At 47.5% G+C, this 11,561-nt stretch overlaps 1 protein-coding gene across 1 annotated transcript in view; it reads right to left on the bottom strand.

Annotated features, from left to right (window-relative positions):
* Nucleotides 1-310: 310 nt before the first annotated feature.
* The window catches only part of Slc9a4 (solute carrier family 9 member A4), a 35,831-nt gene continuing 24,580 nt past the window's right edge, over nt 311-11,561 (bottom strand). The window contains exons 9-12 of the mRNA XM_055608059.1: nt 8,921-9,017; nt 3,980-4,111; nt 3,128-3,215; nt 311-660 (exon numbers count right to left, since the gene is read on the bottom strand). Of these exons, the coding sequence (XP_055464034.1) occupies nt 311-660; nt 3,128-3,215; nt 3,980-4,111; nt 8,921-9,017 (667 nt within the window). The remainder of the gene's footprint in view (nt 661-3,127; nt 3,216-3,979; nt 4,112-8,920; nt 9,018-11,561) is intronic.

Genomic DNA, 11,561 nt, shown 5'->3' with positions numbered 1-11,561 from the left:
CTCTAAATCCCAGCACCTGCTTGACGTCTGGGAGAAAACTAGAGGAGCCTGATGGACCCCTGTTATCCTTTGAGGTGGTTGGCCATTCTGAGGAGGAGTGAGGCTCTGTCACACACAGCTCCATCTACAAAGGCACAAGACAAGAGCATGGCTCGGCCTTCGCTGTGACGTCAACCTGCTTGTACAGATAGGTGTCCAAACCTGTAAAGCATGCTAACTCGATAACTCTGTTCTCAACTATGAGAATTTTTGCTTTAGGAAACAGGAAGTGGGACTCCGGACCGACCCAGTAGCCGGTGAGAACGGTGAATTATTTTCTGTGGAGCAAAGGGCTGTGGGATTTGTAGTGCTCTCTGCCATGTGTGTGTTCGGCTGTCCATCCGGAGCCCACTGCTGAGGTCTCGTCCTCCGTCTGCTCTCCGGACTCGTACTCCTCATCTACGGCATGGAACAGCGGCCTGGGCCGGATGGTGTCTGTCCGGCGCCATCCAGCTTGCTCCTCCCAGCTGCTTCGGGGGCTGAAGCTATGTGCCTTCTGTCCTCCCGGCAGCCTCTTCATCAGGACCGCTGCCTGCAACTGTCGATTTTCCTGAAGGGACCCTGCTCGGGCCTGCGCACTGAACATCAAGGGCCGGGATCCCGCCTCAACGCCCTCCTCATCTGAAAAGACATCATGACAAGAATGGAGAGAAACACTTGAAATCAGAGGGAAGACTTCATGCCCAGATGGCCTTTGTGCTCTAGACTGCACCGAGGCTTTATGTCAGCTTGACTTGGCCCCCGCGGCCCCGGAGGGCACAGATGGGTGGGGTACGTGGGAACCTGCGCATTTAGCCAGGCTTCCCTGGATGAACGGCAGGGTATCTTTTCACAGGTAGGGATTAGAAACAGTGTAAAGTGACAAAAATGTTCTGCCTTCTAACAGGGAACTGCTTCTCGAAAGGTTGTCCAAGCGGTTGGTTCTTACCCTGTTTCTGTTCTGTTGAGACAAGGTACCTTCCCATCACACAGGGCGGCCTTGGACTATAGTAACCCTCTGTGTCAGCTTCCAGAGTGAGATTACAGGTGTGAGCCACACATAACCTTGGTTTGGTGCCTACCTGGTCGCTATCTAAAGCTTCACGTCTGACTTTCTCTGCTTTGACCTTGGGGAAACACAGATGGGAGGGGCCGGGAGCCGCAGAGGGCGCTGGCTGTGGCAGATGCCCCTGCCAGTGAAGGAGATGCTGAGCAGAGGGCAGAGGTACTGCGCTGACACAGTGAGGCCGAGAACATGCCCTCGTGGGCCGACTACCCTGCATCTGCCTCTGTGACAGTCGCTTTCCATGTTTCATGCCACTTCATCGTCTTTCCTTTCACCAGTGAAATGTGGTGAACACGTACATTTTTGGAGTAAAGGAGAGTTCTAAAAGTGTGGCCGCTTGGCCGTCTGCTTATTTACATCTGTGCACGCCTGCCCCAAGCACCTGCTTGGCTGTCACCCCTGTGTCAGGACCCTGCAATACTGGTGGCTATTCCAGAAGATAGATGTGGCTCCCTCTTGTTCCCTAGTCACCTAAGTGGCAAGATTGGTGTTGTGTTACTAGAATAAGAAAAATAGTTTAAAGCCAATTGTTTTCATGTCCCACGTTTGTGTCTCTCTTTCCAATTTCCTTTATTTTGCTCCTTCACAATAGCAAATGATACTAATTACTGGAGTGTCATCAGGAACAGACATCAAGATTAATGAAACAGGGAGCTGGAGAGATGGCTCAGTGGTTAAGAGCACTGCCTGCTCTTCCAAAGCACCAGGGTTCAATTCACAGCACCCACATGGCAGCTCACAACTGTCTGTAATGCCAATTCCAAGGGATCTGACACCTTCACACTAATGCACATAAAATTAAGTAAGTAAAAAATGTTTAAAAAAGAATCCTGTTTAAAAAAAGATTAATGAAACAAAATTACTAGTGCAAAGCAGGCTTCAGAAGGAGGAAATTGAGTAAAAAGCTGGCATTTCGTTTTACAAGAGAAGACGGTGTTGGGAGGGAAGACAGGCAATCTCAAGGGTCTATCGACTTATTTCATAGCCAAGGAAAAGCTCAAGATGGGTTGAAAGTAAATAAATTATTTTGGCTAGTATTTTATCACTAAACATGAGAACTAAATTCCTGTCTGTTGAGGTGAGAAATCTGTCTTCTCTAGGACACCGTCAAGTGAACTGGAAAATTTGGGGATGGGGAGTCAACCCCTCATGCTTGACTTTTGCACAGGCCGGTGCTTGGTTCGGGTGATGTTTTGTATAAGGTATTGACCCCATGAAGGTCAGGATGGTGCGGAGAGAAGTGCAGATGGAGGCTAACTGAAAGGCTCTGTGGTGACCGCATCCGCTCTTAGCCTGGTCTGTTTAATTCCCTTCATGAGCTTTCACTCCAGGGATGGATGGTGTTTTATATGAAGCCCGTTCTCACAAGAAAAACAAAACAAACAAACAAACAAAAAAACCCTTATTACAAAGACTAATTAATATATAGCCTTTAACAAATAATTATTTAAGGTCCTATGCCTTTAGTTTATTTGAATACTTAAAGTGATTTTAAGGTTTAAATAATATAAAATTAAAAAATAGCATGACATATGATTATTCTATGTTACCCTTTTCTAATAGAAATCATTTTGATACATATTTAGAACACAGTAAATTGGCTATTATTAGAATAATGAGCATTTTCAATGCGTAAGAATCTCACTCACGTGCTAGATGAGAAATCACTAAATCACTCCAATAAAAGTAAGTTACCTCATATTGAAACTGCACTGCACTGTGCAGCTGTCCTGAACTGAGCCTTTACATGCATATCGTTAAGGCGCCAGTGAAGAAATCGAAATGGTTAAATCATGAGACCTACTCATCATCCCTATGCTCCAAATGCCCAAGAAGATTAAAACAGGACAATAGTGCATGGCAACATTATAATAAACCTACATTCCTGTGCCCAGAAATACAATTCTGATGTTTATTTCATAAAGGATGTCTTCATTTTGTTCTCGTTCAATTGTCTTGATTGTTTCTCCTGGCCCCCACGTGCCCAAATCTTTCTCACCTGAGCCTGCTCAGGAGGAGACATGGCAGAGGGGCGTGGGTTACCTGTGGATTCAGCTGCCCATCCCTCTCTCCTTGCTGACTGAGGATTGCTGTAGGGGAAGGAGAGGTAGCGAAAGTTCTTGGTGCCTGCCTGTGGGGAACAAGAAGAAACAAGAGGAAAAACAAAACAAAACAAAACAAAACTAGTGCAGTTTCAGTTGGCACAGGGACAATAAAAGGAAGGACACAGTCCTGAGCTGGGCAATTCTCTAGGGTTACAGTATTTAATTCCTTCTGTCTAAAGGAAGCAAAACCATTCCCACCTCTATATGCATTCTGTGTGTATGTGTGTCTGTGTCTGTCATTGTCTCTGTCTACATCTCTCTCACATTGACAGGACCCTTGTCAGCCTTCCGAGTCACTCTCACAGCCCCACTCTGGACCAACATCTGGGCTGTTCTAGATCCAGTGTCCATCGGGAGCACCCACATGATGAGCATAGCCTCAGCCACCGCTTCGTCGGGTGACGTGGAGAGACTTGGGAGCCTCAGGGGCAGACACTTCTGGCGGAGTCCAGAGAGCGAAGAAGTTTGCTCTGAGGAGTCCCAGCAGGTTCACACTCAGCCACTGTGGGTTCTGGGTGCAGCGTCACCTCAGGGGCTGCTTGAAGTCACCAATCTACCATGGGACGCCTCTCACCACCATGCTTCATCACAGTGCCTGAGGCCTGAGGCCCTGATGGGAGGTGGGGGTGGGCGCATGCCTTAGTATGTCGCCCTCTGCATACTAACAGATGGCCTCTGCACCCTCTAGCTCAAGTGAGGCCTGAGTAAGTAGGACGTTTTAACAGTGCTTTGCCCTCAGATGGTGAGGCTCTGCCTGAGGCCCAGTTATTTGGGTTCAGCCCCCACATACCGGCTTTCCCCAGGGCAGGCTCTGGCCTTTCCGCAGGCTCTCCCTCAGGGTGTTCTGGCGCCGGATCAGAATCTCTTTGGCCTGCTTCTCGCTTGTTTGGGGTTTGAGGCTGTATTTGTTGTAGGACAGGGTCTGTAGGAAGAGCATAATATAGACAGGCAATAATCCCATGGATACCTCCAACCCCGCAAGCATCTAGAGACTGCTAGAGTGGTACACACACAGCCAGGCTCAGCTTTGCATTGGCAAGATGGAGTCAACGTCGGCGGAAGGAAAGCCTGCAAGCCGCTCAGGACTCTCAGGCCTGGCTGTGCCTGTGGCTGGTGAAGCAACACCCCCCCCCCTGCCCTTCACACCCTCCAACCTCATCCCACAGGAGGTGCCACAGAGTGTGGCTGCCTGCACATGCACACACACACACACACACACACGCATGCACGCACACTCACTCACTCTTTCTCAGGTCCTATTTACACGCTAGGCCTTCAGATATAATAGGAAAAACATTAAAACTGATTTTGGAATTTCCACAATGTGTCGGCTATTCAGTTAAAGGCATTTCCCTCAACACACACACACACACACACACACACACACACACACACACACAGAGAGAGAGAGAGAGAGAGAGAGAGAGAGAGAGTTGAGCTGTTCCTGTCATGATTCTCATCAATTTGGCAAGGCAGACGCTTCCTGGGGAGGTCAGTCAGGGAAGGAGCAGAGCAAGGAAGGAACAGCCTAAGAATCTGGATCTCCTGAGCTCTGAATCACTCTCCTTGCCTTGACCTCAAGCCAGGGGAAAGCTGTCATGGACCACAGGCTTCTGTCTGTAAGCACATGTGTAACTAAGTGGAGCTTCTTGTCCCTGCCAAAGCTGGCTGTGTCTGGTTTCCTGGAGTTTGGAGGTGAAACACCGTGCAAGCTCTGTTGGATGAGAAGGTCGCTGCTGCCTGAGCCATCCTTCCTGCTCCACGGCTTCTTTGAAATGTTAATCGATTCAATAACAAAAAGTGGACGTTCGATTGGGTGCTCTAACAAGCATGGGATTAGAAATGAACACTTGTAAGTTCAGGTCTTCCGAAGGCTTACGGCCCCCCAGGGGAGTCAAGCAGACATGGACTTTGGCTTGTACACTCGGATGAGACAAACCATCAGGACCATCTGGGAGGGATGGTGTGGAGTGCTCAGGTGTGGACTCGGCAGGCTTACTGCAGCTCTAAGTGGGTTCTGTCCCAGATGGAAGGAGCATGAGAACCAGGGCAGGAAATGCTAACCACCTGTAAGGGAATGTAGGTGGGACCACAGAAAAAGATCTAGAAATGAAGACCCTGTCTTCCAGCGCCCCCGCCCCTGTCTGTTGGGGAAACATACTCTCATGCGCCGTGAGATGATCCCCAGCGATCAGAAGTTAAAATGGAAACACGTCCTTCCATCCTACTGTGTCTTATCAAACGATACAAAAGAAATTGGGTTTTCCTGTACATGGTGAGATGGGCAGGTTCCAGCCTGGATGGAGACGGTGTTCCTGACAGAGAGCCAAGGCAACTGTGACTTCGTGTGTTCCATTTGCTTTCAGTTTATTGTGTTCTGCTGAGTATCCAGGTCACAGATAGGTAGTTTTCATCACCTGTTAATGAAATCAAGCTCCCTAAGACAAGCAGAAGCTCTTTAGGCCAAAGGAGGAATGAGGAAGCCATTGGCTCAGAGCCTCCGAGCAGCTCCTTATCCACTGTTTTGATGAGTCCAGGCTCTGATAATTTTCAGGAAAAACAAAAACAAAGGAAAAATGTGTGAATACAGTTTTCAGTAAGTTTTCTGTCCATCTTCTTTAAAGGTGACTCTAACCTAAGTACGTCAATGTTTGTCTAGCCCCAGCTCAGGGTGCAGTACTTCAAGTGATGACTGGACGTCCAGGCTCCTGATTTGCCTGAGAAGCTACTGTCAGTGTCGACTCGGCCCCTGAAGAGAGCTTCTGCACATAGTGTGCTGTTGGCCTCCCTCTTCTTTCTCCTCTGTCCTTTAGAGCGGGGACCACTGCACAGCTAAAGCCTGTTTCTTCCCCCTAAACCTTGAGTTCTGCTGGAGAAACAAGGAGGCACAATGTTCCTGAACCCAGCAGGTGCTGGATGGATATAAGCCATTAGCTATCCAGAACAGGATCTGGATATATTGTTCCCCTTCCTTTGAAGGTGTGTAGGAACGTTGAGAGTGTCAGGGGCTTTGTAGCAGTCTCTGACCTCGCCTCTAAGCAGTGGTTCTCAACCTTCGGGTCATGACCCCTCTGGAGGTCAAATGACCCTTTCACAGAGGTTGCATATCAGATATCCTGCATATCATGTATTTATATCCTGGTTCATAGCAATGGCGAAATTATAGTTATGAAGTAGCAATAAAAATAATTTTATGGTTGAGCATCACCAAAACATGAGGAACTGTTCTAAAGGGTGGTTTTGGAAACTGCTGCCTTAGAGCCTGCACTGAGGTTTATTTGATGTTTGGTGTGTGCCTCTGTCTCTATCCCACTGTGTTGCCGGGAGTTTTCTTTACAGCTGTGCCACTGAGAATCTCCAGAAGTTAGTCCTTCGTTTTCTCCACCCATGCATATTTATACTGGACATGCTAAGAGGACATACTTCAAAGATATGTGCCCAGAGAGTGAGTGGGACCAGCGCAATTGCATAGCAACGGTAACTTCAGGTTGCCCAGAATCAGACCCTACATTCTGGCTGGCCCTGCCCAGAGGTGACCGCTGAGCCCCAAGAGAGACTCTTCTAAAACACACACAGTGATAAACGCCTCCAGCCATCACTCCTGTACCCATCATCCAGACATGTGGACATAGATGGCTTCTACAATCTGTGTCACTCCTTCAAACTGTAGGCTGTCTGTGATAAGCAGTGGATATTCAATTACTCAACGTTTTCGGGAGATTTTCCTTTGAAAGAATGGAAGACTCTCCTAGCCCTAGGAGTGCTAGAGGTGGTGGGAAGACAGGCGTGTTGTTAGGGTTTGTGGGGTGGGGTTGTCAGCGTGGCACAAGAATGGAGACGTCTGGAAAGCGGGCAATGTGGATGGCGCACTGTCTCCATCACACTGCCTGAAACCACCACTTCCGGGCACTTTCTTGATTAATAGTTGAGTGGGAGAGCCAAGCCGTGGTGTGTCATGTCATTCCTGCACAGGTAGTCCTGGGTGTATAAGAAAGTAAACTGAGGAAGCCAGGGGAGTGGTCCAGGAAGTAGCAATCCTCCGTGGCTCCTGCCTCTGCTCCTGTTTGAGTCCCTGCTCTGACTTCCCTTAAAGATGGGAAGTGCAAGCCAAATAAACCCTTTGCTCCCAAGCTGCTTTTGATGAATGGTGCTTATCAATTTAGAAGAACCGGGAAGAGGATTGGTTAGTTCCATTTCCAAGACTAAAGGTGGAGGCAAAAGTTACCTGTAGCCAATCACTGCACCCAGCTCACCAATCCTACTCTGACTTGATTCCACTCGATGCTTAGCAATGGACCCGTTAATGAAAATGGCCAATTTACTCAAATTTGGAAAAACAAGGAAAGACAGAAGACGCTGCAAAGCTTAGAAGAGAGAGTGCTGAACACCAGACCAAAGACAAAAGTGCCTATCTGGCTCTTCCACATCAATCATTAACCAAGAAAAGCCCCCACCCCCGAGATTTGATTACAGGCAAAATAGTAAAAGCAATCCCTTGACTAAGCTTTCTTCTCTCCAGATGTATCTAGTCTGTGTCAAGCTGGCAAAAAAACAAAACCAAAGCAAAAAACAACAACAAAAACCCTAACCACAAACGTGTTTTTCCTTTACATCTGAGGAATGAAAGAGAATGTGGGTAACAGACCATTTCAGAATGTCTTGGAGTCTGAGAACTCCAGCCTCCTTCCCTGTGTCATTAAGATGGGAAAACATGGAGTTCCAGGTACTCCCTGGACCGGGCTTTCACTAAGCCAGCCGGTGTCCACACCAGGAAGTTCTTATCTACTTAGCGAAGGTGAAATGTGATAGCTGCTGGAACAGTTTCACCTGGAATGGTTCACAAGCCATGGGATTCACCCTAAGAACAGTGTCACAGAGCTGACCTGTACCGTTCAGCCTTCTTAGTCGTCAAGTTTTCTTACACAGAACTGCAGGGACATTGGCTGTCTAAGTCTGGAGTCTTGGAAAGAATGCTGGGTCAGTGCTCAGCAGAGAACTCTTAACTTACATTTATTTTACAACCTTGAACAAACACAATCACCAAGTTTGCTAACCTCAGCATCTTCTACTTGAACATGAGCAGCTTAGGTGGTTTCCTAGGGCATTTCCAAGGAATAAAACCCTCACAAGAGTCATACTTAATCACACCCATGAAAAAGGATGGACATACCCGTCATCAAACTTGAAATAGTTTCTGCAGGGGTGACATCGAGTTAACTATCACGAACTTGGTGTCTCTGAAAGGCCCTTTGCTAAAGACTGAAAGAGTCCACACCAATTTCCAGACCAAAACACTGTACTTTATAGACCAGCTTTCTATTTTGGTGTCATAATTCTGACCCAGTATGTGCTATTTGGTAACATTTAGCATAGGTGACCCCACTGGACGGCTGGGTGGCCATCGGAATCCCGGCCATCTTTTTCTTACACTACAAGAGGATGGCTGAGTCTCTTCCCTTTCAGGACAGGGAGACCTGTGTGTTCTGAAAGCTTTGGCTGCAGGGCTGGGGCAGCCTGACCCCTAGAGCCAGCAACTGGATTTGCATTTATCTTAGGCCACTGGTAGCAACCTTGAAGCTGATGATTGGCTTTCTGTTCTCCAAACCCAGGAGAAATACTGCTTCAGGAGGACAGTGTGAATAAGGCAGGTAGGGGCAGAGCAAGGCAGAGCAGGGCAAGGCAGGGCAGGGCAAGGCAGGGCAGGGCAAGGCAGGGCAGGGCTCACACATACTCTTTGTCGGACTTGGTACATGTTTCTTGTCAGAATGTCTCGCATGGACTCCACGTCTTCAGGTGAAAGCCTCTTAGTGCCCTGTTTCCTTTCAGGCCTGGAAACAACAGTGGAGAGAAGCCATTATTTTTCTGTCTGGGCAAGAGGTGCCAAGAAGAAACCATGGGCCTTGCCCTTTCCTGGGGGAGTTCCTCAATCCTAGATCATGTATGTGTGTGTGTGATCTAAGCATACGGCTTGGCTTAAAGATGTAAACGAATGGCTCCCTTATAGCCCTGACTTGTTTATTATTATAACCCACCTTTAAAGAGGGCGTAAGGTCATAACCACCAAACAATTTCTGAAATACAATAACACTCAGTTCTCAGGAGGGGATGCCAGGAAACGTAATCCCAATCCTTTACAGTTTAACAGAAATGGAAACACTCACTCAAAGGTTGTTTTTGTTGTTCTTTGCTAGCTCTGCGAGGGTCCGTGTGGGTAGACAGCAAACAGTTCAGAGACCAACCCCGTCCACACCACTGCACTTTGAGCCTCGAGGGCATGTCGGGTTACAGAGGTTACATGAGCAAACATGTAAATTGTGCAGTTAGGGGTCTGGGGCAGTCAGTTTCAAGCCTGAAGTGAACTAGAATCACTGGAGAAGGGACTATTAGTGAGGGGTGGCCCAGGTGAGATGGGCCTGTCCACAGGCCCATGGAAGATTGTCTTGACTGCCTTCACTGGTACAGGAGGAGCCAGACTGAATGTGCAGGCACCATCCCCATGTCCCTGGGCTGTGTAAGAGGAGATAAAGATTGCTGAGCGCCAGCATGCACACGCGCCTTCTCTCTCCACTCATTTGGCCGCCATATGACTATGGCTTCAGGCTTCTGCCTTGACTTCCCTGAGGAGATGGGCTGTAACCTAGACCTGTGACCTAGCGCCTTCCCGATGCTTTGCATCGGGGTATTTTTATCGCAGCAGCAGTAACAGAAGTAGGATTAAGGAATAATTAAGAAAGGGAAATCCCATTTTACAAACAGAATTGAACTATTTGCACCAGGAAGGTCAACCCAGCCGAGGCTCTGGGCATTCAGAGACTTTAACACAGTGTCAGGGTCAGGGGAGCAGTCAATGCCCAATTGTCCTCTGGAATTTCAAAGCTAAGACATAGCCATGAAAAAAGAAAGTCTCAAGTGACAGATGTAGTCGATTACAATCTAGTATCAGTAACTGAGACAATTTCTTTTATTATTACACTGGAAATGTACATTCACTCTAGAACATTTTTTAAAAGGACCCGAAAGTTCAATGCTTCTTTCAGGACCCTGAGAGAGCCCATGCAGCTTTCCCTTTGCTAGTGTCTGCCAATTTCTTAGAAGCATAAAGGCACTGATGGCTTCAACATCTTCTTCCCCAAGTTATCAGGTGATTAAGCACAGGAATAAGTCATTGGTTTCAACCCAGGCTACATTCTCAGTCCCGTCCCCCAAACCCTGTAGCCATCTAAGGTGAGGGTGGTTTGGGTGTACCGTGCAATTAATGGCTAAGCGCTCTTAGCCGGGAAGCCTGGGATCAGGCATGGGCGTTAGGCAGCAGTTGCTATCTGCAGAATGACCAATGCCCTTTCTACAAAATGACTGAAATTGAGTGACCTAAACGATACAAATGTAATTGTGTAAGTGTTCTCCAAATAAAATTTATTCTGACCTATGTAGACCTGCTCACACAATCTGAATACATTCCATCAGTGTGTGTGTGTGTGTGTGTAATGGATTACTAAACAGAAACGCCAGCTAGTCAAACATTTCTGTGTTCTACATTCATATAAAATAAATAGAAAAAAAAAACATTGATAAAGGAAATGGCAGGTGAAACTTGATACAGCAGCAGGTCTGGCCTGGCATTTTTCCCAGTTTGTAACTGGGTACTCCAGGAAGGACCAGGCTTAATGGAAGTCCTCTTGGGTTGCTGGCTAACGTGGGTAACCTGGGACCCTCAAAGATGCCCCTCTCGCTGCCTCACACCCAGAAGTGGCAGCTACAGTTATACAAAAGCGCTGGTTAACCGGAACCAGGTGAGGCCTGGCGTTGTCTTCACGCCACTTCAGGAACACATCCATCCCTGGAGCACACATCACAGGAGCAGGGAAGACACAGCCTCGGAGAGCAGTGCTCCTGGAGATCCTCAGGATCAGAAAGTCAGTGGGCAAATGGCCCAGCTTTTGTCTCTGGAACATTCACTTTCTACATGTAAAGGGGATTGCTGCTGCTATGTAAAACAAGAAAATTCAAATCCAATAGCATCTGAACACAGGCCCACATTTCTCATGAATTCTTTTCTTCTTCCTTCCTTCCTTCCTTCCTTCCTTCCTTCCTTCCTTCCTTCCTTCCTTTATTCCTTTCATGAGATTCTATACTAATGTAAAGAGACTTTAACTTAATTGTGAAAACTAGCAAACATTATATTCACACTGTAGTAAGAATGCCTAAAGTGCAACTACTGTGCCCAAATTCTTTGAGAAGAATCATCTTTCAATAACCCCGCCACGAAGCTCATGGTTAGAGCATGACGGGATGATTGGCAGTCCTTTCCACTTGCGACTAGCATTTCTCATCAGTGACTGTCTGCATGGCTGCATGCAGGTTCCTCATCAGTG

Source organism: Psammomys obesus, unplaced genomic scaffold (genome assembly GCF_907164565.1).
Source record: "Psammomys obesus unplaced genomic scaffold, mPsaObe1.curated_primary_1811, whole genome shotgun sequence".
NCBI lineage: Eukaryota > Metazoa > Chordata > Mammalia > Rodentia > Muridae > Psammomys > Psammomys obesus.
Note: the sequence above shows the minus strand (reverse complement) of the source record. Positions and strands in the feature narration are given on the sequence as shown.